This window comes from Hyperoodon ampullatus, assembly GCF_949752795.1.
Source record: "Hyperoodon ampullatus genome assembly, chromosome: 5".
Lineage (NCBI taxonomy): Eukaryota > Metazoa > Chordata > Mammalia > Artiodactyla > Ziphiidae > Hyperoodon > Hyperoodon ampullatus.
The window spans coordinates 32,111,096-32,137,043 of NC_136918.1; the positions used below are offsets into that span (position 1 = coordinate 32,111,096).

The following is a 25,948-nucleotide window of genomic DNA, read 5'->3' on the forward strand; positions in this document are numbered from 1 at the left end:
TGATGCTCGAGAGAAATTTTGAAGCAAATGTGCAAATTAGGCTACCTAGTATAAACTAGAAGTGCCTAAGTCATTCTGTTCCTTAGTAAAGCACAACCAAGTAAGCCTTTTTTTTTGGCTGCTCTGCGCGGCATGTGGAATCTTAGTTCCCTGACCAGGGATCGAACCCGTGCCCCCTGCAGTGGAAGCGTGGATTCTTAACCACTGGACCACCAGGGAAGTCTCCCAGCATGTAAGCCATTTATGCAGCAGAGCATCTGTTTTTAGTTTCTGAGATCTGTTTGGGTCGTCTACAACTGGTGGCCTGGAAGGGAAAAGAAGGCTGCAAAGACTGAACAAACAGCATGCACTGTGGTAGCCTTTATTTAAAAATTGTGAGCTAACTACAGTTGTAGTGTTCTCATTTACCATTCTGATGGCATAATAAACTGGGAGAACATTAACACAACTTCAAGAAGGCATCAAAAAACCTGTAAACAAACATACACACCATGCATGCGCGCACATATACAGCATACACGCACACAAAGATTATAGTCTAAACACAATCAGAAGTGATGAAGAAAAGCTTTGAATGCTCTAAATCAAATTTAAAACACTATTATAATAAACTGTGGCAATACTGTGGCTATATGAAAAATGTTGTAACTGCTTAAAAAGCAAAAAGAAAAATACTGGCAATTTGAAACTAGCAGCAAGAAGCAGATAAAAATAGAATGAAGATAACATAAGACTAGGTAACATCAAAATTCTAATGTTGATACTGTGTGTAGGATTGCACTGAAGTAATTTAAAATTGGTTCTTAAGGAACTCTCAAAAAGTCCCTTGAAATACTAAACTGCTGCGCTTTACAAACAGTGGAAAAGAAAAAAGTATTTGGAATGTTACACACACACAGAGGAAATGTATTAGGCATATCAGTTTATGGTCTTTATTTATGCCCTTCAAAAAGTTTTATAAAGAAAAATTTAAGTGCCAATGTAGTGAAAGAAAAAAATTCCTAAAGATGCAAGTCTGACTGCATTTATCAGGTTAAGAATATATTTCAAGCTTGGGGGGGCAAGGCATGATTGATGCACATTCAAGAAGAAAAGTCTCGTGGAATCCATAAGGTAAGTAGAGTTCTCTGGAGCATGTTTAAAAATGAAGGTATATTAAACTCAGACTATCCTGAATTAGATTCCAAAGTATGTGGAGTTCTATAGCTGAAATCTATTTCATAGTGGCCAATAAATAATTAAGACTAACTTTTCAGCAAACTGTTTTTTCATACATTCAAACACAAAGATCTTTACCACACATGCAGAGCTGATATTCTAAAACAGCGCGGGTATGAATACTGGTTTCAGAAAAACACATTAACAAGGATTTTTTTCCATAGGTTACTATAAAAATGTCTGAAGCTTCTAGAAATCTTCAAAGGGGATAAGTTTAGATTTCCTACTGATGTTGGAAGAAAGGAGATTCTGTTTTTCCTAAGGAAGCCAGTCATCCATGAGCAGGAGACGTGTCTTCAGAATCTAAGAAGGGTAATGTCCCTAATGCTTAAACTCATGGCAAGTCCAGATCCAGAAAAACTGGCAGGTAGAACAGGGGATGGAAATGAGAAGTTCAAATGTCTATAGTACACTTTGGAAATATTGTGCCTCGTAAGTTAAAATGGCTCAACTGCCTGCAGAATGAAGTGCTACAAGACTGGAGGAGACCCGGTTCTCTGGAGTAGGAGCTGGGAGAGACCCCCATCTCCAGGGACCCTCTGGGCAGGGCTGTGACCTTGCTTTTTCATGAGTGCTTTCAGTTGGAGAATTTATATGACTTTGCCCAGAAAAAGCTTCCTTCTGGTTACTTTTTCTCTAAAATTGGTTGGTCAGGCAAGTTACTGGTGATTTCCCAAAATGAAATCTAGCTGTACTAGAATCTTAAGGTGCCAGCTAATTTAAATTAATGCCCCTCAGTAATGCTGCTGGGTATCAAGCACTATTGCTGAAGAATCAACCCCGAAATGACCTAACTAAACAATCTATCACACTAGGTGCTTTTACTGTCTTGGGTTTTTTTGAGCTTTAGAGAGATAGTCTTTGTCATATGACTTAGAAACCGCTTCTCTCTGGCTTTGTTTCATTCTTCCTCCTCTTCTTCTTCCCCTTCTTCTCCTTCTCCTTCCTCCATGGTTTCCACAATGAGCTCTGCTGTGCAGGTGGCTTCTCCAAGACTGTTGACAGCCTTGCAAGTGTACTTGGCATCATCATCCCCGCAAACATCACTAATGATTAAAGAGCAGTTCCCATCCTCATCATAGTCTATCTGGAAGTGGCGGGACTCCCTGATTGACTGGTCATCTTTGAACCAGACGACCTCAGGGTCTGGGTATCCTGTATCACAGGGAGGGAACACAAGTTACAGAAACTATTATTTAAAACTTATCAGTTCATGCAAACTCTTGAGCTACCTCTATTGATTAAGGGGGTAAAGGGAAAAAAAATTATGATGTTGGCTTTTGCCATCTATTTTGATATTTACATTTGAATAGGGGCATGTATTGTAAACACTAATATCTGAAACACCACATAAGGTATTGTACAGCCATCCCATTTCCCACCCATGTAGGGCTTGTACCACCTCCCACCTTAACACAGATATAGATAACTCCCTGGAACACTGTCCCAGTTCCAACCACATGCCTGGAGCTAAATATCTTCTTGGATTAAAAGAAAACTTGTTTTATCTTGTATAAAAGAACCTAAATAAATTTAAATTAAAAAATAAGAGTCAGAAAAAACGGGCACAAGGGATCTTTTGGGGGTGATGGAAATGTTTAAAAACTGGATTGTGGTAATGACTGCACAATTCTGTAAATTTCTAAAAAAATTGAATTGTATACTTAAAATGGGTGAATTTTATGGCATATAAATTATAATTCAAAGATGATAACAGACCTATAAAACGTAAATTAGAAGAACTGACAATACTGCCAGGAAAAAGAAAGCAGTATTTGTCTTTGTCTGATCCAAAGACGACTCATTTGTCTCATTTTATGCATTAGTCATGTTGCTGCAAAGTTCAGCATTAAAATATATATGTTTTATGCCTTTAAAAACATAATAATACTAACTGACTTGTTTTTAAACTTTGGAGAAGTAGTTTTACAGGACAAAATTGTAGCCCCAGCTAGAATACAAATTACACATAAGAATTCTAACATTCTTTTCAAGTAGAATTTTGTTTTTAACAAACAGCATCCATATGCTTTAATTTCTCCTCAGCACTCCAAAGTAATGCAAATACCAAGAAAATAATCCCAAAGAGAAAAGTAAGCAAAAAGGTAATTATTATGAAATAATATTTTCTAAAAAATAAAGGAAAAAGTAAAGAACTTAAGACCCAAAGACAGTGGTGATGGTGAGAGCTACAAGCAGTGGCCCAGAACTCTCAGCAGAACCCCCAATCTGAGCACTTCCACACTAGCAAAGGCAGCACATCCACTTTTTAAAAAAAATTGAATGAAAAAAGAGAAAGATTTGGTAGGCGAGGCATTTATAAGGCATCTTGATAATATAGTGATGCAGGAGAAAAATTGTTTTTTCATTCCTACCTTTGGGTTACTTTACCCAAAAGGCATTATCTAGCCATACTGCTGGAGAATCTTACAAAGTGGGAGGCATGGTTCGTTATCACTGCTGTCCTGTGCTATGCTGCCTTGGGGAAGTTGGTCTGACCAAAATGGGAGATAGACCTCCACTCTGGTTGGCACACAACAGTCACAGACCTGAAGCAAAGAGGCCTGTCTTATCTTGCCACTTATCTTTCTAGAATGTTGCAGTCTGTTGAAACTGAAATGCTATGTGTCACCAACACTGCTAACTTCTCAGGTGCTATGCTAAGATCCCTTAGGGTCCCTTGAGCTCTAACAACTCACTCTGGCCACGTTATTTCTAGCAGGCAGAGAAACATGGGGAAGACAGCACAAGGGCCTGGATCCCAACTTCCCTCACTTTGAAGTCACACCGCAGGCTGTCTCTGCACTTACTAGTTCCACAACTTTTCCCTTGACTCCATGACATCTTTAAAAGACTTGAAAGGTTTCCCCTTTCCACATGTTATCTCACAGTCTCCAGAGCCACTCAAGGCATTAGACACTGTCTAACAGATGAGGACTAGAGGCTCAGAAGAGCTAAATCACCGCCCAAGGTCACAGAGCCCAGTGATTAACAGCAGAGCTGCCTTCTCTGCATCCTGTGCTCTGTGCCAGCCTTCCTTTGAGAGCCTTTGGTGGGCAGTTCACATGCTTCCCATAAGCTTGTAGAGCTCATTTCATTAAGCATGTTCCATAGCCAAATAGGTCCATGATAAACCACTTTTAACTTGGGTTTAGTGGCTGATGTAAGTAGGTGAAATACTAGATGTGCCCTCAGTGAGTCACTGAATGGCCCTAATCTTAAGCAGGTGGAGTGGGGCAGTGGGCCAACTCCTCCTGACCCATTTTCCCTCACAGCCTGGCTGCCCCAGAACTGACATTCTGCCAAGGGCACACAGTAGGGGTCCACCAGCCAACCATACCCCTTTTGTAGTTAAGGGAAGAAGAGCGACAAACTTACCTTCAATTTTGCAGTCAAATCTAGCAGCACTTCCCTCCACAACTTCTAAATCACGAATGGTCTTAGAAAAGTAGGGTTTTACATGGGCCTTTTCCTCAGTGACAGCCTCAAGGAAAGCTTGGGAGACATCTTCTAGAAGACAGGGAAGAGGACATGGTAATTTCTTTATTCCTTGTTCTCTCCTCTTCCGTGGTTTAAAAAAGCTGACTTTTTTTTTTTTTAAAGTTGTTATACTTTAGCAAATAATGGCACTTAGAGGACTGAATCATAAGCACACCTTTCTCCTGGGGACTGGCTGGCCTGCTGCCAAATGATTTTGGCAGAAGAGAGAACTGTGACCAAACTGGGGAAATGTTTGGACTCCCCCTCCCTTATGCTGACACACTGAAAAAGGAAATAATCTTTAAAAAGGTTATCTGGGGCTTCCCTGGTGGCGCAGTGGTTGAGAGTCCGCCTGCCGATGCAGGGGACACGGGTTCGTGCCCCGGTCCGGGAAGATCCCACATGCCGCGGAGCGGCTGGGCCCGTGAGCCGTGGCCGCTGAGCTTGCGCATCCGGAGCCTGTGCTCCGCAACAGGAGAGGCCACAACAGTGAGAGGCCCGCGTACCGCAAAAAAAAAAAAAAAAAAAAAAAAAGGTTATCTGGCTGCATTTCATGCTGTTTTCAGGATTCAGTTGAGGGTATTGAAGAAGGACGGAAGCACGCCAGCCCACCTGATCCCTGTATCCCCTCTGCCCTCCTCTGGAAGCAGCAGGCCCTTCATCTGCTCCTTGGAAAGGAAGACCCAGGTCCTAGAGGCATCTTCGATTTGCCAGTAGCTCTATTCTCCACACGGATACTGCCTTCACAGTGTATGACTCTGGACCAGGGTTTGGGATTGGTCCAGGGAAAAGCTGTAACTTTGAGTGGCTCCTGATCTTCTCCTTCCCCTTCAGGCTATTTCTGGGTCGTCTGGAGGGTGGCAGGGCTGGAGCAGGAGGGACCAGGCCCGTGTGCAGCAAGCAGGCTCGGTCCCTGGCTGCACCAGAGCAGCTCAGCAAGCAGCCTCACCGATTACCCTGTCTTATGCACAAAGGGAGCTAGACTCAGCTTCTCACCTTTGGATACCAAAAGCATTAGGCAGTGGGAGGTGGAGGAGTGTCTCAGGTCAAATGAGGCACCTCAAGATGATAAGGGCCAGACCCTACATGCATCTGAAGCAGGAAGAGGCCAAGGCCTTCCCTGAGGAGATGGATGGGGCAGCATCTCAAAGACGGTGGGCAAGTAACTAACCCTGTTGGTCTCTAGGAGGGGCCCTGCCAGTCAGTGTCTACCCAGTTCAAACGACATGTTTCAGCATCATGAAAAATACCAAACAAATATGGACTATATGAGTCAATTTTTGTTTAAAAGGAAAATGCAAAGACACGTTAAAAAAGGATATTTTTTAAAAGTACACTACTATATGTGATTTTTATTTTATGTTTGCCTATTATTATACAAGCATTGCTTTTGTAATGAGAAAAACGAAACTTTTAATAAAGCCTTTGCTAATTCTTATGTAAAATATAGGGAAAAGATGAGCGGAGATCATCTAGTTCTATTAGACAAATAATAACTTCTGAAAATAGTTAAACCTAAGGTGAAACAATTAAAGAATAATTACTGCATTTAGTAATTATTGTCAGGGCAGTGTAAAAGTAGTTTCAAATTTTTCCTTGTAGGTTGTATTAAAAAACCCAACCCCCCCACCTTAAGAAAAAAAAACCTCTAAATGCCTCTCCATCCCCCAACCCTTCCTTTGTCACCATCTGGCTGGAGAAAATCTTCCTGGAGCTCCTTACCTTCAGACTCTAGTTTTTCTGCATTGAGTGGGCTGGTTGGTGATCCTGTTGAAGATTTCCTGCCACTGAGCCCTGAGATCATTGCCATAGAGGACAGTCTTCCAATGGCTCTCACAGCATTGCCCGTTTTCTGGAAAATAGACACTGGCGTTGGACTCAGGCAGGGTCACTGGTTCCAGCTGGGCAGCGGGGCTTAGGGAGAAGAGCCCAGCCCAGGAGAAGCAGCTGTCCTTGAAACAAGGGCCTCCTGAGTGCCGAGGTCCTGCAGAGGAGTGAGCCCAACCTTGCTCTGCTCAGCACTCTCAGCGTGTCAGAAGATGTTCAGAGAATGGAATGGGGCCTGGAACCGATGTGTGCGTTAATGTGACTAAACAAGGTCAACATGAGACAAAAACCCTTTTCATACTGTGCTTCAACTCCCATAAAAGGGATAGTTTATATAAAGCAACTGCAGGCTGAGACGGCTCCAAAGACTTAACTGCTGACAGGGCCCAGTGGAGGCTGTTTCTCATAAAACAATGCTAGTGATAGGATTTTAATTGGCCAAGAGAATAGCTACTATGGATCCCACAGGTCCCGTTGGGGGGGAAAAAAATGCCTTCTATTGACCATAGGCAAGTCGCTTAACCTCCCTGGGCTTCAGTTTCCTTCTCTGTATAAGGAGGGGGTTGGACAAGATGATCTCCAAGGTCTCATTTAGTTCTGTTTATGATTCAGATACTTAAGAGATTTTGAGAAATACTCTGGCTAGCCCCAGCACAAGTCTACAGTGAAGTTCTGGAGGGGTGTTCTTCCCTGATGTACACCCAGCATCAAAAAGCAGCACCCAAAGAAATGAAAAGCACAGCACTTGGCTTTCCTTAGTCAAGGCACCTTGGGAGAGGACAGAATTTTTACTGAAAAAGATGCCAGGACTTGAAAATTTTCTTTGCATTGTGAAAATTCTACCAAGCATAGGATTTAGGTCAAGAAGTCCCCAATAATACACATTGTGTCTGTGTTTCTCACCTGTAAGTAACGATTCTCACCCCTTTTCTAAGGTCAGTGGAATGACTAAGATAAGAAACTAAGGCATAACCACTGCTTTCCAGCCCTGCACCCAAAGCATCTTTTGAGGCATCCAGATGCTGTGCATCCAGGGAGCAAATGTCACCACAGACTAGCTGCTGAGAGAGGAAGGAAACAGCCTGTACACAGGCAGACGGCTGGCACTCACCCACTGGACCTCAAACTGCCGGCAAAGCCATTTTCCTCCTGAATTAACTTCATACACCCAGGTATTTCAGGCAAGCCTCACAATTTTGGACTATCTGAAAAGCCAGTATACTTCAGGTAAAAGATTATTTCAAAAGTAAAGAATTTCAGGCTGCTGGGGAATCACATAGAAAATTGTGTGTGTGTGTGTGTGTGTGTGTGTGTGTGTGTGTGTGTGTGTGTGTGTGTGTGTGTGTGTGTGTGTGTGTGTGTGTGTGTGTGTGTGTGTGTGTGTGTGTGTGTGTGTGTGTGTGTGTGTGTGTGTGTGTGTTTTAAGCGGAGTCCTACTGCTGTGACCACAATCGCTTTCTGTTATGTCACATCCCATCCTTCCTGCAGACTACTTTCATGCACTCTGGACAGGCATTCCATCTTGCCCTGTCCTCTGGCCATCCACCTCTCACATATACACTGTGAGGTGTGGTTATGCTTCTGGCCCTCTGTCCCGCAGTGAAGCTGGGTCACTCTGAAAAGAACCCAGGAGGCCCCAGGTGGAGGTGATGAGGGGGGAAGAAGGTGAGGAATGACAACCCACTGACTTAACTGTGTGCAGAGGCACTGTGGCCCTGCAGAGGACACCCCGGGAGACTGAGGCTACCTAGCAACTTGCATGCCTTCTGGGAGAGGCTGTTACTGGTGACATCACTGATCTGTTTGTTCTGCTGGCTGGAGTGTGGAGAGACCCAGCTCTTCCCAGGGGAGCTTACCCTGACGTCAGAAATGGGTAAGAGGTGGTGCCAGCCACAGCAGCCCTCCCTACGGAGTCCATGCCGGACCAGACCACTTCCTAACCAGCCAAACTCTCAGATTCAGCCCTTCTCAGCTCTCCAATCCCTTCATCCAACACAGATTGGTTTGCCCCGGGCCAGGAGTCTAAATTCAGAGGGTTTGTTCCTAACAAGGAACAGGTTTGTTCTCTAACCACTCATTACTCTGTTAACGTGTGCAAATCAGTTCCCCTCTCTGGGCCTCATTGTTGGACCTGAAGATTCAAATCTCCCTGGAGCTCTAGTCTTCTACAGAAAGACTATGATTCAGACACGCAAATGTGTAGCAGGGAACGCTCCCCTTGAGCCCATGGGCTCCCTAATCCCAAACACCTGGATGCAGGACTGTCTTCACTTGTATGGTGTGGAAGAATGAAGTCTTTCCTCTTCTGTTAACAAAATGACTAATACGAAGCTATGAGAACAAGGCAAATCAAAGCGTTACAATATTTCAGAGAAGGTGGCAAATAAACGAATAGACCACACATTGGGGGAAATTTTCCATCAGATGGAGCAATAGACCATATAATTTCTAAAACAGGAAGAAATGTAAGTGCTCAATAGGGAAAATCTTAATAACCTACACATCAGAGGTCAATCTTTGGAAGCTGCTTCATGGGAAAAAATAGTTGGTGGGGAAGTTATTTGTCAGAACTATATGTTCTAGCCTTCCAGTTTCATGCCTTTGAGCTGAAAATTGGTTGCTGCTTTACTAACTGAGACCTTTGGAAATTTTTAAAACATCAAAAAAGAAAGATTCAATTCTTAATAAGTTCCATTCTTGTCTTGAGGAGGCCTTTTTCTTGTTGGAGGGCAATTGCCAAGGCTGGGTTCCTGTGTTCCAGGCGGGCAGGGTGTGTAACGGCTTCCCTAACAGAGCACAGACTCCCTCCCCTGGGAGAGCCAGCGAGGGTGACTAACCAGCCTGGTTTCCCAGGACTGAGGGATTGCCCAGGATGAGGGGCTTTCAGGGATAAAGCTGAGACAGGCCCTGGAAAACCTCGGCAAGGTGATCACCCTAGAGCCAGCCAGCCATCATGGGCCCTACGTAAACACCAACAGCCCCAAGACTACAATTTCCCCTGAGAATGCATATTATCTAAATGTGATGGCCAAGAGTACTCCACGCTATCCTGAGTCAAAAGCTTTCTTCCCCAAGGCCCTTTGGTCCATACTGCTGAAGTCTTTGTGGTTCTCAGAGAATAAAGATGGCTGCCCACAAGCCTCCAATTCCTAGTCCTTTGCTTCCATTTTGCATGCAGAGGCCCTGTTATCCTGCTCAGCTTACCCACCCTCAATGCTATGACTCACCACCATGTCTCTTCAACATTCTTTTGATATAAATAAAAAACCTACCCTCTTTCAGAATAACTTCATTCTAAGATCAATAATACAATGAGTCATCTGTCTATTGCTTGTTTGTTGGGGCTTGTTCCCATGTTACTTCCTTCCCCTTTTATGAAAACCACACCAGGGGCTTCCCTGGTGGCACAGTGGTTAAGAGTCTGCCTGCCAATGCAGGGGACATGGGTTTGAGCCCTGGACCAGGAAGATCCCACGTGCCACACAGCAACTAAGCCCATGCACCACAACTACTGAACCTGTGCTCTAGAGCCCGTGAGCCACAACTACTGAGGCCGCGTGCCACAACTACTGAAGCCCCTGCGCCTAGAGCCCCTGTTCCACAAGGGAAGCCACCGCAATGAGAAGCCCACGCACTGCAACAGAGTAGCCCCTGCTCACTGCAAATAGAGAAAGCCCGCACGCAGCAACGAAGACCCAACGCAGCCAAAAATAAATAAATTTTAAAAAAACCCTTAAGAATGTCATAAGCTTAAAAAAACAACAACACCAGAATGATAGCCAAGAAGCTTTTCTTATGCAGCTGTAGAGCACTGTGGGCCCCCTGTGCTTGCCCTGGCCCTCTCCCCCCCCACAGCGCACCCCATTCTACTCCCCTCCACTCCGCTCCGCCTCAGCACACAGAACCTCAGCTGCTCTCAGAGGGAACCTCCTATTCCAGGGGTGCTAAGGTCCTGGTACCCAGAGTTTAAAATGTGGAAAACATTTTCCTAAGGAAGAAATGTAACACAAGATGGTCAGATGCAGCTGAACTATTACCAGTGACAATATGCTTCGAGGACATTATGTGTTGAATGGGATTTTGCAGACTACTTTTCTATGTAATTTTGTGAAACCTAACCACTTTTTCTGTGGAAAAGCCATTTCCAAATGCTGCTACCTATATTAAAATAGGAAATTAATGTTCCTTCTCTGAATTCTGTCCTTTCCCTTCTCACGTTCAGAAAACCTTGTGGCTAATAACACTGTAAACAACAAGAAAAAATATGATTCAAATATCACCACAAATTACAGTTTCTGGGCCCATCTGACTGAAAAATTCCATTTATTTCCTCTCCCATTTCCTTATCTCTTCTCTGCGCCTATCCCCTGGGTTTAGGCTCTTACTGGCTTTGGTTCACGGGCAGATGTGTGGATGCCTCCAGAAGCCTGAAGTAATAAGGCTGCCCTTTAGCCCATGGCCTCATCCAACCAAAACCCAGTGCGATTCCCTCCTCTGAGAACCGCCCCACCCCCATACCAGTCACCGTATCTGCTCCAGAAACACCACTATTTCTTTGAGATCTACTGGCCACAGGATCATTAATAATGATTTTGTGGCCCCCTTGTGGCTTTGTTTTTTTAAAAGAATATTTGCTCCTCTGATTTCACTGGACCCTAATGGCACCAGAGGGTAAGGTAAGCGGCACAGGTGTTCCAACTCACCAGGTACTTGACGGAGGCTGGGAGATCCACCCAAACCTTCAGATGGGGCTAGCCAAGAACTGACTCCCACTTCGGGGAGGCCGCTGAGATGCGCAGGGGGTGGAGTCTCTCAGACCCACACACCCGAAGCCCCTCTCTCACCTTTGCTCCTCTCAACCTTTGTGTGAACTTGGACTTTTCAGTGAACTGTGGTTTAGTCATTCTGTGTGGCAAATCACCAGTGTCCCAGTTGCCCCTAAAATGGTGGTTTCCTTTTTCTCTGCCACAAAGGCAAGGTCTAAATGGCCCAGTCCCCTGAATGCCCAGCTAAAAGACTGCTCCTGTCAGGCCAGCAGGATCAGGGTGAGGTCCAGTTCCCACCTCTGAGCCTTTTCCTCCGTCTGTGCTGTTATCCCCTCCTCTGTGTGTTCTACTCATGTTCCATGGCCAACTTCAGACTCCTGCCCTTGGCAGCCTTTCTTCACAACCACATCCACCTCTGGTGTGACTGGTTCCATTCTCTGTCCGCACTCACATATATGGGAATGGAGAGCTACAGTGATCATTTATAATTCTTGGTGTGTGTTATGTCCTTTTATGTCTATTTGCTTCAGGTCCCTGTTACACTATACATTCCTTGAGTATAGAAACCACATACCCTCCAGTAACCCAGGAATTTTATAATACTAGCAGTGATAATAAAAATAAAATAGATCATGATAAGTTCTCTATGGTTTTGGATGATCATTTTCTCCATCTGCTAACAATCAGAGGCAATTTGTGTCATTAAACTGTGTGCTGTTAAGACTGTGTATGCTGGAGCCAGTCTCTGGGTTTGAATCCTGGCTTTCCCACTTACTAGCTGTGATCCTGGGTGACCTTCCTAACCTTTCTCTGCTTTGTTTGTCTGAGAACTGGGGATAACAATAGTGCCTGCCTCCCAGGATTAAAAAACAATGCATAGAGAGTGCTTTGAATGTTCCCTGATACGTGGCCAGCCCTCCATACATATTGGCTACCGATCTCATTTATGAACACTTACTATGTGCCAGGCAATGTGCTAAAGGCCAGATGAATATTATCTCATATAATTCTCACAACAGTGAGAATCTCACAAAGATTTGGTACCACTAATATCCCCATTTTATAGATAAGAAAACGAAGGCACAGAAAGGTTAAGTAACTTGGCTAAGGACGTGTAGCTAGTAACATACAACCTCTCTATGTCTCTCCCATGTCTCTCTTTATGGACCATGTGCCCACCTCCTTCACCATAAAGAAATGCAAGACCATCACGCTACCTATAAGGAGATCACACTCTCCAGGGTTGCCAAATAGTCCTAAAGGTGACATTGCTCGTCCCTAGTCACGAAGACATGGAATGTCAGTCTTGGTCCCAGACTATTTCAGAAAATGTAAACATTTTTGGAGTGAGGCCAGGGCAAGTTGGGAATGAGGGTAGCTTGAATAAAGCAATTGTGAGGGGCGACATCCCAGTCCAAAGTGACCCCTCATTACCTGCCATTTTCTTCTTGCCATGTACTTCTTCATCCGGTCCTTGGAGAGTTTCTTGGCCTCCATGTTCCTGGTGTCTTTCATTAGCCATGTATGCTGAAGGCACTGGGTGCAGTCCAAGCGGTTTCTAATAGAGGCAGAGATCAGAGGGTTTCTGAGCAGAAGGGGACCACAGAGACTGCTGGTCAGATCAGAAATGGGAGGTCACCTGTCCCTAGTTACACAGGGCAGAGCCCAGGGCTCTCTGCTCCCAGTCCATCCACCATGATGAGAATCACTGTGCTGTTGGCCTTTTTCCTCTCTTGGCCTGGGTTACACTGACTAGACCCAGAATACATTATTAGTGTTAAGAAGGCCTAAACACCAGTAAGCAACTGGAGTCTCGTGACCTGCCCTTGGGGTCTAGGGAGGCTAAGTGCTGGAGGGCAGACATGTCTGGGAATGACTGGCACCGTATTCCAGGGTGGGGTCATTTTGCTGGTCATGTGGGGGCTGGGAACTGTGGAGGCCCGATCCTTCTGCCTCCTTGTCTGATGGAGAGAAGAGTGAAACCTTAGGCCCAAACCTTCGAGAATCAGTGAACTCTCAAGTCTTATGGTGTGGTTGAGTATCAGGTTTTTCCCATTAAAACTCAAAGAGGGGGCTTCCCTGGTGGCGCAGTGGTTGAGAGTCCTCCTGCCGATGCAGGGGACGTGGGTTCGTGCCCCAGTCCGGGAAGATCCCACATGCCGCGGAGCGGCTGGGCCCGTGAGCCATGGCCGCTGAGCCTGGGCGTCCGGAGCCTGTGCTCCGCCACGGGAGAGGCCACAACAGTGACAGGCCCGCATACCGCAAAAAAAAAAAAAAAAAAACAAAAAAAAAACTCAAAGAGGTATGTCCTTTGTACAACCTATGAATTATGACAACCTTAGAACTGCACTGAAACTCATTTAATCTTCTGAAAGCTCTGGGAATCTAGAAATATTTCAGGGCCATCACCTTAATTGTCATAGGACTAATGAAGTCCAAAGTACCAAATGCTAACATATGTAGAAAAATGAGTAAAAGTAAATCTGCTAACTGTAGCAAATGTAGTGATCTTTAGATAAGGGGATATGGATTATTTTAATTTTCTTATATTCAAAATTTGTACAACTTAATGTATCAATTTATAATAGAAAAACATTTTTAAAAGTGCTGATAGATGGAGATTTCTGGTTGAAGAGATGCTGAGTTTGAGTTTATGGGAATCTAGTGTCTTGATCTATATGAAATCAATTCTTTGGTGAGTCCATTTTATGAGCACAGAGGAGCCAACATGTTTCTGAATAAACTCAAGATCAGGTGAGAAAATAGGGTATATACACAATACCTCATTTACCACATCTTGGGTGAATGAAGCCTGGTTGACAAAAGCCATCCTTGGACCACAGTTGTTAGGAAGGAGGTCCGCACCTCCCTGAGGCACCTGGGGAGCGGGGACCCCTCACACGGGAGGGGCATCTAGGTCCCCCCCAACATCTAGATCCTCCTTGGGTCACACCTGCTTCTGAGGCAAAGACTGGGGCAGCAAAGTGCTAAAAAGACCTCGCTGTCAAGGAGTGTGGAATGTCTCCTCTGGAGGAGTTTGGCCCTGAGCTGGCTAAAAAGGACTGAGAGGTGGGTGCGTAACCAGAAAACCAGACCGAACCACTTAAGAGACCCTCCAGCCTCGCTCCTTTAGCAACTGTGCTCTCATGTCCCAGACAGGATTTCCCCCAGAGGGGGCAAGACGACCAACAGCCTCACGGCGGTCTGTGGGCCAGGTAGACAGGGCAGAACCTAGGCCACAAAGTCCCCTTGGTGCACATGCAGAGCCTCTGGGCTGACCCCTCCCACCTTCCTCCGGCACACCACCCATTTCAACACCACTTTCTGGGGAAAAGCTTATAGCTGCTTGTATTGCCAAATACGACTCCCCGGGGCCGCTGGAGCCAGGCCTTGCCTCATCTGGCCACCTGTTCACAGAGTGGGTGAGGCGCCCAACAGCCCGACACCCCACCACTCCCTTGCCCTGGTGCAGGCCGGCCCTCCCGGCACGTGCACGGCCCCTCTCCACTTCCTGCTTTACGGTAGCTGCTTCCCCTCGCCAGTGAATTCTCTCCAGCCACACCAAGACCCCCTCAACCTCCCCTCCTCTGCTCTAGCCTCCTCTCCTGCCCGCACCTCCATCCTCTTCCCTCTGAAATACAGACTGAGCGCCTTGGGCGTCTGACCTTTCCTCACAGCCTTAGGCCGTCTATACGCCTGAACGCTCAGGCCTCCTGATGTTCACAGATGTTCTTTATAGTCATCTGCTGACCACCTGGGCAGCTCCAGGCAGCCCCAGAAGGTGGAGGAGAGAACCTCACAGTCTGCATGGCTGCAGGGGACAGAGATGGAGCTGGGCCCAGTGGCCTGGGGTCACAGCCTAACTGGCCAGTGGTGGAAGGTACCTGGCCACACTCAGGCAGGCAGCTCCTACATGATTTAGATACAAAATAAGCATCAAGCCAGAACAGCCAGGAGTATGATCAGGACCGGCAAATAGGGTACCTCCCCTGCAAGCCCCAGCAGGGGGGCTGAGGTTTCAGCAGGGCGGCTGCAGGCCACAGCTGTACACGGAAAATAAAAGGGGCTGTCGTTATTCACATGCAAGCTGCCTCATTCCGCCAACGCTCAGTCAAGCGTTGCTTTTCAGGTGAGGCTTCTGTGCTTCGAAAGACAGGAGAGTGTCCGGCACCAGGGAGCAGGACCCCGGCGCACGCAGTGCCCATCCTCCCCTCCTCGGGTGCGGAGGGGCCCACGACAGGGAAAGAGAGTCCCAGCCTCTGGACCCCAGTCCAGGGAGTGGGGGGGCTGAAAAGACTGAAATCTCGACTCATTACTTCATATCTTTCTTCAGCAAGCTGCTGATGAAATCCTTGGCGTCATCCGAGATCTCATCGAAGGCCTCGTCGTCAAAGTCCCAGGTGGCTGAGGTGACGTTGGCTAAGGTTTCGTTATCGTTGTCACCCATGAAGGGGGACAGTCCACTGACCCTGGGGGATGAGAGAGGAGAGCAGTGAGTGGGGGAGGCCAGCAGGGAGGGCGGCCCCGCCAGGGGAGCGCTCCCTGAGGTCAGAGGTGAGAGCGCCCCCAACGCCCCCGCGCCTGCCTCTCCTCCCACCCAGGAGAGAAGGGGGCGTGGCTCTCAGCCTCAGGGCGTGGCTCTCAGCCTCTGCCCGATGGCCCACTCACTACTTCTGGGGTGTCGCCCGCCTGTTGACACCACCTGCCTGTGAAGCTGAGGCGGAGGGACTTTTCTTCAGTTTACCACTTCCACACAGCACAGCAGGGCCTTCCTCCCTGCCTTCTGTTCTTACCCAACACCCAGGCAAGAACTTCGCCCCGCAGAACCTTCTCCAAGGTCCTGGGGGGAGGAGTGGCCTCCTTCGCAGGGCTCCAGGCATGCATGCGCACGCGCGCGCGCGCGCACACACACACACACACACACACACACACACACGTGGACTGGTCACGTGGTACAGCATTCATCACCGCGCCCTGTCCCGCCCTCCCACCTCTCACCCTCAGCATCAAGAACAGGGCCAGCCCACGCGGGGCTCAGCAAGGGTGTGTCCACGAAGGGTGGACCTGCAATGCGGGTCGGTGATCATTTAGACCAAACCAGAAAACTTCCCTCAGAGGAGCCATGGCCTGTTCATTCGCTGGGTGACCTTGGACAATTCCCCTCATCTCTCTGTGTCAGCTTCCTCCTCTGTTAGATGGACAACCTGCTACTTGGAGTGGTCACCACCGCCACCTCTCCCTGTTCTCCTTCTCCTGCGTCCTCATTCTCATGACAGCAGACATCTATCAACTGTTCACCACGTGCCATGCACTGGGCAGAGAGCTAAAACAGATTAACTCATTCAGTCTTAACACCACCCTTTAAGGCAGGTAACTCATTACTTCGTTTAACAGATAAGGAAACTGAGGCACCGAGTGGGGGTAAGTAACTTGCCCAAGGATTTGCAGTCAATGAGCCTATTTCTTAACCATTAATTTGTACAGTCATTTCTGGGAAGATGAAGTAAATCACAGCGTACAGCACTGGCAGGAGGCCTGGTCCGCAGTAAGCAGCTTGGTCTGCTGTGACCATAGCTATTAGGCAGTTCTTCTGTACACAGTTCACCCCCACTGCCCCATCAATCTGTGATCTCTGGAATGACTCACTTACCAATAGCTTAAGCCAAATAAAATTTGGAAGGTAAAGTATCTCAAAGCTGAATGGAGCAGACATCTGGCTTACTGGCCTCACCTCTCACCTCTGGCGGGCACCTCATCTTCCCCCCAGCCATGCAGCCCGCCACTCACCCTGACCTAGGGCCAGCTTCACGGGCCTTGGAAGAGCCCCACTCTTGGCTTAAGGCTCTGCTGCCATCATTTTGAAATTCTTAATGTTCACATAAGTCACCCCACCTTTTTATGCTGCACTGGCCCCTATGATTTATGTAGCTGGTCCTGCCCTGTCCCCACCTGAGCCCCACGAGATGGATCTAGGGCCCTCATGCCATCAACCTTCCAAGTTAAGGCTTCACTAACATCCCTTTCCCCAAATCCCTCATCATAAACAATAATGCAAACCCCTCGGGAGCTGTTTTGGCATCCAAGAGGCCTCAGCTTATGAAATACACTCGGCCCTGAAAACTAAGTTTTGTAAAACAAAATCTATTGAAATATTGCAAGGAAAGCTTGCCATGGGAGGAACCCTCTCGTGAAAATCTTCATTAAAAAGAAGAAAAAGAGCTTTTTCGGTGTGAATTATCTCACCCTAATCAACATATTTGTGCTTTTGAATAAAAGCGTTTTATAGATGGCATTAAAATGTCTTAAAGCAAGACACCAATTTATGTTCTGAGAAGGCATGGAGATAATCATTCTCGATCATATCACAATGAGGGAAGGGTGGGACCTCACCAGGCCCAAGTGTGTACCGTTATATGCTATTCCTTTCCCCTCTCTGGGCCTCAGCTTCCCCTCTTACACACCAAGGGTACTGGACTAGAATTCCTAGGGGCTTCCAGGAAGCCCATAGGCTTAACTAGTCCCATCAGGAAGCAGCCTGACTCTTGCTTGCCAGCTACTGTCTCTGCACTTTCCATTTGAAACAAAGGGGGGAAGTCCTACAGCACTCCAAGAGATTGCCGGGAGTGGGGGGCAGGGAAGCAAACAACCCTGCTGTGGAATGCTGAAAGGCCGCCTTCTGTAAACCTCCTTTCCTAATTAGGAACTGTCATCCTGCAAAGACAGGGCTTAATCTCTGTGATGTTCATAGTTGGGGAGAGCCTCCTCTCCTCTGGCCTCTGGCACTGCTCCTTCCTGGCAGCCCATCCATCTGAAATCCCTCCCAAGCCTTGGCTGGCTCCTCACCTGCCCCAGCTCCCCCAGCATTCCCCCTGATAAACAGTACATCTCTAAAATAAAACTTGCAAAATATGCAGAGCATGATGATGAAGACAGTATTCGGATTTTAGTAATGCCGTCCCATGGTGGTGGGATTTTGCAGAATTTTTAAACTTCCTTTCTTGTACTTTTTCTTTATTGCTAGAATTTGCATAGGCTCATATATGGTTGGGTTGTTCAACCCAATCAACAAACATAGTAGTAACCCTAGCATTAAAAACACAGCTACTGGGCTTCCCTGGTGGTGCAGTGGTTGAGAATCTGCCTGCCAATGCAGGGGACACGGGTTCGAGCCCTGGTCTGGGAAGATCCCACATGCCGCGGAGCAACTAGGCCCGTGAGCCACAACTACTGAGCCTGCGCATTTGGAGCTTGTGCTCCGCAACAAGAGAGGCCACGAGAGTGAGAGGCCCGCGCACCGCGATGAAGAGTGGCCCCCGCTTGCCGCAACTGGAGAAAGCCCTCGCACAGAAACAAGACCCAACAGAGCCATAAATAAATAAATAAAATTAAAAAAACAAACAAACAAACAAAAAAAACAACACAGCTACTCACCTCTCTTCCTAGTCTTACCTAGGTTTTAACTGAAGGGGATCAAAGTATACCACCCCAAAATATGAACTTGGGCATAAAAATTGCCTTGAGCTGAAGGCAATCAGCCCTTTGTCCTCCCTCTTTCTGTCTAAAAGCAGGACATAAATTTCTCTTCATTAAGGTGACATAAATTTCCATTTGTTCTATTTGTCCATTTCTTCTCTTCCCAGGAAGAGGAGAAAGACTCTCATCTGCATATTAGATATTGCTGAACAGTCCCTATAAATTTCCTAGTCACCTTGTCACAATTTACTCCCTCCAGAACCTCCAAACCTTTTTTCCTTCATCTAGTTATTTCTGTATAATTTATCACTCTTTGTTAAAGTAGTATATAAGCCCCAAATTTTAAAGGTACCTTGAGTCACATTTCTTTATGAACACCTGTGCATATGTACATAATTAAATCTATTTTCTTTTTGTTAATCTGTCCTTTTTTAAAAAAAAATTTATTTATTTGGTTGCGCCGGGTCTTAGTTGCTGCATGTGGGCTCCTGAGTTGTGGCATGTGAATTGTTAGTTGCAGCATGCATATGGGATCTAGTTCCCTGGCCAGGGATCGAACCCAGGCCCCCTGCATTGGGAGCGTGGAGTCTTAGCCACTGTGCCATCAGGGAAGTCCCGTTCATCTTTCTTTTGTCAGTTTGACTTGCAGACCCCCAAGAACTGAACCAAAGAGGTAGAGGAAAGTTTTTTCCTCCCTAACATAACCAGTGAATTTGTCTGGTTTTCACAAAATTGTAATCAGTGTGGGCAAGTTCTTGGATGCTCTATTTTTTCCTCACTTGACATTGTCTTTCACAAGTGTATACAGAGTCTTAATGTTCAGTTTTAATGGTTAAATATTAGTCTTTGTGCTAATGAGTCAACTAAGGACACGACTGCAGGGTGTTCTAATTTCTTAATTCTTAATCTCTTACTGCAGCCAAACTTCACCAGGGAATCTGATGCGGGGGCCTGTTCTGCTTGGAGGACAGAACATCAGGAGACAGAAGGCAGAAATGCCTCTTGAATTACACTTTCTCTATGGTGTTTTTTAAGCAGATGACTCCACTGCATGAATGGCCAGCAAAGGAGGCCATACATCTTCCAGCAGAACTACTGAGCGCTTAGGAAAGGGTTAGTCTTTTATCCATGGGATACTCATTCCCTGGTGTGGTGGGAAGATTTGAGAGGGCTGGGAAGGCCCCACAGGAAGAGCTGGGCATTGTTTTGTACAGTAGCCTAGGAAAGACAGACCCAGGGTTTAGTCATGTTAACCACAGCCCAAGTCCCTGGAGAGCAAAACCTGCAGGTGGTGTCTGTGCCTGTTGTGGATGTGGGGTGCCTGGAGGTCTCAGGACCTGCAATAGAGAGCATGTCTGGACTCAGCAGCTAAGAGGGCAGAAGCAGCCCTGGGTGGAGCTACTGGATCCCTCTCAAGAGCCCTGCATCCAAATCTGAGTTTGAGTAGGTACTTGATGCTTGGGCACTGGGACTTCTCCCCAGCTCACTAGGCTGCTGTCCCCAGAAGTTAGATTCCAGACGGGGATGGACCTGGCTCTCTGGACCATGGTGCGTGCTCACAAATGAGCTGAGATGGGAAGTCTGCTGCTGAGCACGGCAGGAAGATGGTAGGGAGGAGAAAGCAGGGCAGCAGTTTGGGGGAGGGGAGGAGGAGAAGGAATTCTGGGGTAGGGGTGAGGGCAGGGCACAGAGAAGGGTTTCGGCATCTCCACAGGCAGTAAGGGAACAGCAAGTCCTAAGGAAATGGAGGGAGGGAGATAAGAGAGGGAAGGAGATCTTAGAAAAGGAGGTGGGGCTTAGAATTTCTTCACCACTGAAGTGTGGCCTAGAGAGCCTGGTCCTCTCTCTTCCTGCCAGAAACCAGTGGGTATTGGTAATAGCAGAAGTCTCCAGCAGATCCACGAAATCTGCTTCTCCCTTCAGAATCAGGGGTGAGAGGGTAAGGGGCCCCCAACCCCACCTGCTACATCTCTACCCTGCCTGGGGACCCTGGGCAGGCAGTGGAGCCAGGTCTCCTGTGCCGTGACAGGATCTGCCCCGATCTCTCCGAGGGTGTGAGAAGGAGTTCCTTCAGCAAAGTCAAAACAACCTATGGGACGCAGCTGCTCACTTAGAAGGTGCTCACCAAATCTGCACTGAGGGATACATCTGTCATCACCTGTCCCCAAGCTCCCCATATCTCACTGGCCCCAGAAAGGAGATGGTGGGGGGGGCATCCTCTGGCACAAACAAACAAGGAAGGTGACCCTGACAAGGACTCCAAGCTCCAAAGAGCGGGATGGAGGGTGCATGAGGGCTGCCAGAGAACCTCTTCTGGGGGCTTCTGGCAGTGGCTCCAGAATTCTGCAGAGCAGGGGCTGAGAGGAAGCAATCTGGCTGGCTCCACCTTCTGTTCTCACACCACGTGCCCTGCTGACAGCCCTAGTTGAGGAGAGAGACTCCCAGACCTCAATCCCCACTGTGAGAGCCAGCAGGAAAAGTCCCACAGGGCAGAGCAGCCCGCAGAGGTGCTGGCTCCCCAGCAGCCAGGATGCTGGGGAGGCTACGGGAGGCTGTGTAGGGCTGGCCTGTGGCCATCACCCCCCACTGCTCACCTGACCCCCTTCCACAGGCACCTCTCCACCCTCCCGCCTCCGTCCAGATGCCTTCAGGCTGGTGCCCCATTCATCAAAATTATTTTCCCCCCATTTCCAAAAGCCCTTCCCTATTCCTAGGTCTCAGCTTTAAAAGTAATCTGGCAAACCATGTAACATGTTATCCAAATTACTTCTTCCACCTCAAAGAATTTTCATTTTAAAATAAAGTGCTCTTATGACCCAGTAATTCTAGTTCTAGATTATATATCCAACAGAAATGCATAAAGATATTCACTAAAGCACATGTACCGGAATACTCACAATAACCCAAACTGGAATCTAGTCAAAAGCCCATCAGCACAGAATGGATAAGTAAACTGGATGAAGTTCACAGAGTGAAACACTATACAGCACCAAGAATGAACAGCCTACAGCTACACACCATAACATGAATGGGGGTCACAAACAAGGGGGGGCAGAAGAAGCCAGACACACCTTTCTGTATGATTTCGTTTATATAAAGTTCAAAAGCAGGGCTTCCCTGGTGGCGCAGTGGTTGAGAGTCCGCCTGCCGATGCAGAGGACGCGGGTTCGTGCCCCGGTCCGGGAGGATCCCACATGCCGCGGAGCGGCTGGGCCCGTAAGCCATGGCCGCTGAGCCTGTGCGTCCGGAGCCTGTGCTCCGCAACGGGAGAGGCCACAACAGTGAGAGGCCCGCGTACCGCAAAAAAAAAAAAAAAAAAAAAAAAAGCAGGTGAACGTGGTGCGTGATGTTAGAATGGGGATCAGGTTACCCCTGAGGGAGTAACCAGAGCCTGGGCACCGGGAGGGCTGCGGGCCTGGTATTGTGTGGTTTCCGGGTCTGGGTATAGGCGTGTTCACTGTGCGAATTCACTGAGCGTCTAGTCACCGGTCTGGCCCTGACCCGTAGGGAGACCAATCGTCCTAGTTTGCCCAGGATGGTCCTCACTTCAGCACTGAAAGTCCCGTATCCTGGGAAACCCATCAGTGCTGGGTGAACTGGGACAGCTGGCCATGCTCTAGGACTGTGGGAAGTGGGCAGCCATGCAGGCTTCCCTGGCTCCTGTGACCTCAATGCCAAATGAAGATCGAATCTCTGCCATGCCCCACTCCCAGGTTTATTCTGAGGACCAAACAGATGGTCCTGATTCTACAGCAGTGGGAAAACCGATGGAGGGAGTAAGGCAAGTCTGCTTGATGGCTGCAGGGGGACCCAGGACCAAGCCAAGCCACAGGGCAGCTGGGTCTGAACAGAGGGAGCTGACAAAAGACCGTTTCCCAAGAGCCTCTCCTGGGCAAAGATCCAGTATGAGCCCCATCCAGCCTGGGGCAGTCCCCACTGCCTTGCTCTCCTTCATTTACCAAGGGGCCAGCACTACAGAATCTGGCACAGTTTTCTTCACTCCTCAGCTCCCTTTCTCCTGGAGGGGACTGGGTAGGGAGAGGCAGGGAGATGCACTCCTGGCCAGAGTTTCTTCTCTGCTGCTCTGGGGGAGGCTGTGTTGGTGGGGGTGACCCCAAGCAGGGAAGAAGATGACTCTCTGGAGTACAGAACCTGTGACACAGGTTCAACTGAGGTAGGCTGTCCTAATAGCCCACAGGGAGAGTAAGACTCCTGAACACGTGAAAAAGCCACATTGGCGCGTGCGCACACACACACAAAATCACTCTGCTTCTGCTAAAGCTTTTGTAACAGTGGTTCCTAAACCCGGCTGTGCAGTAGAATCACCTAAAGCCATTTCTCACACTGGGGTCTGAAGACCCCATGGATCTAAGAAAGTATTCTTAGAGGTCATATTCAAGTTTTCTGCGAAAATGTTTAATTTGTCCTTTTGCTTTAACAACAAAAACTTTTTTCCAAAATGACTACATGCATATCTGCATTTTCAGGGAGACCATCCCATAACTGTGTGATGCCACACAAACTCAGGGGCTGCCACTAAGGCTAATGCCTGCTTGCAGCCTGAGGCTTCAGAGACTAAATCAGCCAGATCCCAACAAGAGAGTGTGCTCTAGGGCCTGGTACTCAAAGTGCCATCTTCAGACCAGCACCATCAGCAACCAGCACCTGTTAGAAATGTGGATTCTCAGGTCCCCTGGAGCTTCTGAATCAGAACTTGTAATCTAAGGAGCAGCCCAGGTGATTCCTTCATGTTACATGTCTGTGAAGCACTGGTCTAGATTACTGGCCTTCCCTCTTTTCTCCAGCATTTTTTAACAGAATGGCTTCCTATTTTCCACCTAATTTCCCAATTCTAATTACTACACAGTAGCTTTCTGTTGTCTATGGGTCCCACTAAAGGCTCAACCATCAAAAGTGCTTATTAATTAGTCCGCATACTGGACGCAGAGATGAGGCTGGAATTTGGGGTCCCTCTGCCGTGAGGATGGGGTGTGGTCCTCTGAAGATGACGATGACACCCACAGCAGATGTACACCTGGGCTCTCTCCCTGCTTCTCTATGGACCCATGTACACACATGAAGGTAAATTCCACGGCACCAGCCATGCTCCTGTCCTCCTGACCAAAGGCCCCTAGGTGCCCAGCATCAAGGATGGTGAGGGGCCCAGAATGGGGCTCTTGCTGTGTAGAGCTAGACGCTCCTGCAGAAGTGTGATGTGGGCTGTGGACATCACCGGGAGCACAGAAGCCGGGCAGGCCAGCGAGGAGGGGGATGGGGGCCTACCGCCCTCCTGACTCTAGGCGGGCTCCCCATCAGGACCCGCCCTGGTCCCTTCAACCTCAGGGCAGCCTGGGGACCCTCCCCCCATGTGCCCCAGGACTCACAGGATGTAGCAGATGACCCCGATGCTCCACATGTCTGTGGCGTAGCCAATGGGCTCATAGTTGATCACTTCAGGTGCGACGAACTCTGGGGTGCCAAAGAGGACCTTCAGAGACCCCGCGTTCTCTGCAACCAGGATGGAGAGGGATCAATCACCAGAATGTCCCTAAGTCAACCCGAGGTAAGCAGATGCCTGGGAGGGACACAGGCAAGGCCGGCCTTCAGCGGCTCTCCCCTTGCAGGACGGCACAGAGACAACAGCCTCCTCGATACACCAGTGAAACCGACAAACTGCATGCGAACCTCAAATGTTTGGGCGGGGTTGACGGAGGCGGGAGAGCCCGTTACAGCCCTGCCCCAGATGGAATGGCTTTCCATGTGTCTGTCTCTCCCATGAGTTCCCTGAGACAGGGGTTGTGACTTGTGCTTGAAAATAACCTCTACCATTCAGTCTGTCATTTGTACCCTGCTGCCTGCTTTATGAGGACTTTCCTATTTAATGCTCTGGCCAACCCTAAGGAGGATGACCCCATCTCCCAAGGAGAAAAGGGAGACCCAGGGAGTGACTCCCCGCTCCCGCCTCCCGGTAAATGGTGGTCAGGACCTAACCCAGGGGGTCTGACTCCTGAGCCATGTTCCTCCCCTCCCCCACCCACCTCTCCACGCGTAGTGTCACATCTCTCTTCCCAGGAGCTGCTGGGAGGTTAGTTGGGAAAAATCGTAACCCTGAGGTGGTGCCTCTGAGCCATAGAGGACCATCACCCACCAAAATGACTCTTGGGTTGGGTACTCAGGCCCTGACCGCCTTCCCCTTTCGTGCCCTGCCTCCTGAAAGGGCAGGAACAGCAGTGATGCTTCAGAGAGCCCTGGACTAGGCCCCAGGTCCTCATTCCACCCCAGCTCGTCGTGGGACTTGCTGGGCAAAGCTACTGTGAACCTCGGTTTCCTGGTCTATAAATTGAGGCTCATAAAATCTGCCCTGCCTGCCTCAAAGGGTTGCTGTGAGAATCAGATGAGAGAAAGTAGGTGAAAGTGCTCTGGAAACTGTACAGTAGGATGCAAATGTGAGGAAGCACCATCAGCAAAATGTTCTGCTGCCGAAGGCACCAGAGTGAAAAAAATAATAATGATAAAATAAATGAAAATACCTACATAGTGCTTACTATGTGCGAGGCACTGCTCCTATCACTCTACCTATATTAACTCAGTGATCCCATAACAACTCTATGAGGTGAGTCCTACTGTTATCCCAATTTACAGATAAGAAATTTGAGACATAGGTCCCCACAGCTAGTAAGTGGGAGGGGCAGTCTCCACGGTCTCTGATCTCAGCTCCAATCTGGTGCATCCCCTCTAATACCATTGTCTCTAATACAGTGCATGGAACACAAACAGCCATGGCCACTGCCATGACATGCTGGTGACAACAGGAGAGGTGGCTCAGCCTTACCCAACCTCCTGGCCAGACCGAAGTCGATGAGCTTGATCCTGGTGCCTGTCTTGTTGACACACATGATGTTCTCGGGCTTGAGGTCCAGGTGGACAATGCCCTGCTTGTGGATGTACTCCACCCCCTCCGAGATCTGCCTCATGTACTTGATGCACTCCCGCTCGGTCAGCTCAAAGTCCTCGTCGATGATGCGCTCGAACAGCTCACCCCCGGACACGCTGCGGGGACAGAGGGGGCGCTCAGACCACAGGAGCAGGGAGCCTGGCCAGGGCAGGCTGGGGGAAGGGGTCACAGCCAGGAAAGCCCAGTGTATGGGGGTGCCAGGCATTTTCTGCAGCTTCCTGAGTCCCAG

At 48.2% G+C, this 25,948-nt stretch overlaps 1 protein-coding gene across 6 annotated transcripts in view; it reads right to left on the reverse strand.

Moving 5' to 3' along the window:
* Positions 1-1,971: 1,971 nt before the first annotated feature.
* MYLK (myosin light chain kinase) overlaps positions 1,972-25,948 on the reverse strand; it is a gene marked incomplete at its 5' end in the record, with an annotated part of 274,919 nt that continues 250,942 nt past the window's right edge. For all 6 annotated transcript variants that reach the window (XM_079704502.1, XM_079704499.1, XM_079704501.1 and 3 more), the window contains 7 exons: positions 1,972-2,373; positions 4,597-4,728; positions 6,421-6,550; positions 12,726-12,849; positions 15,608-15,760; positions 24,149-24,272; positions 25,597-25,814. In XM_079704502.1, coding sequence (XP_079560628.1) covers positions 2,120-2,373; positions 4,597-4,728; positions 6,421-6,550; positions 12,726-12,849; positions 15,608-15,760; positions 24,149-24,272; positions 25,597-25,814 — 1,135 coding nt within the window. In that variant the 3' untranslated portion in view covers positions 1,972-2,119. The remainder of the gene's footprint in view (positions 2,374-4,596; positions 4,729-6,420; positions 6,551-12,725; positions 12,850-15,607; positions 15,761-24,148; positions 24,273-25,596; positions 25,815-25,948) is intronic.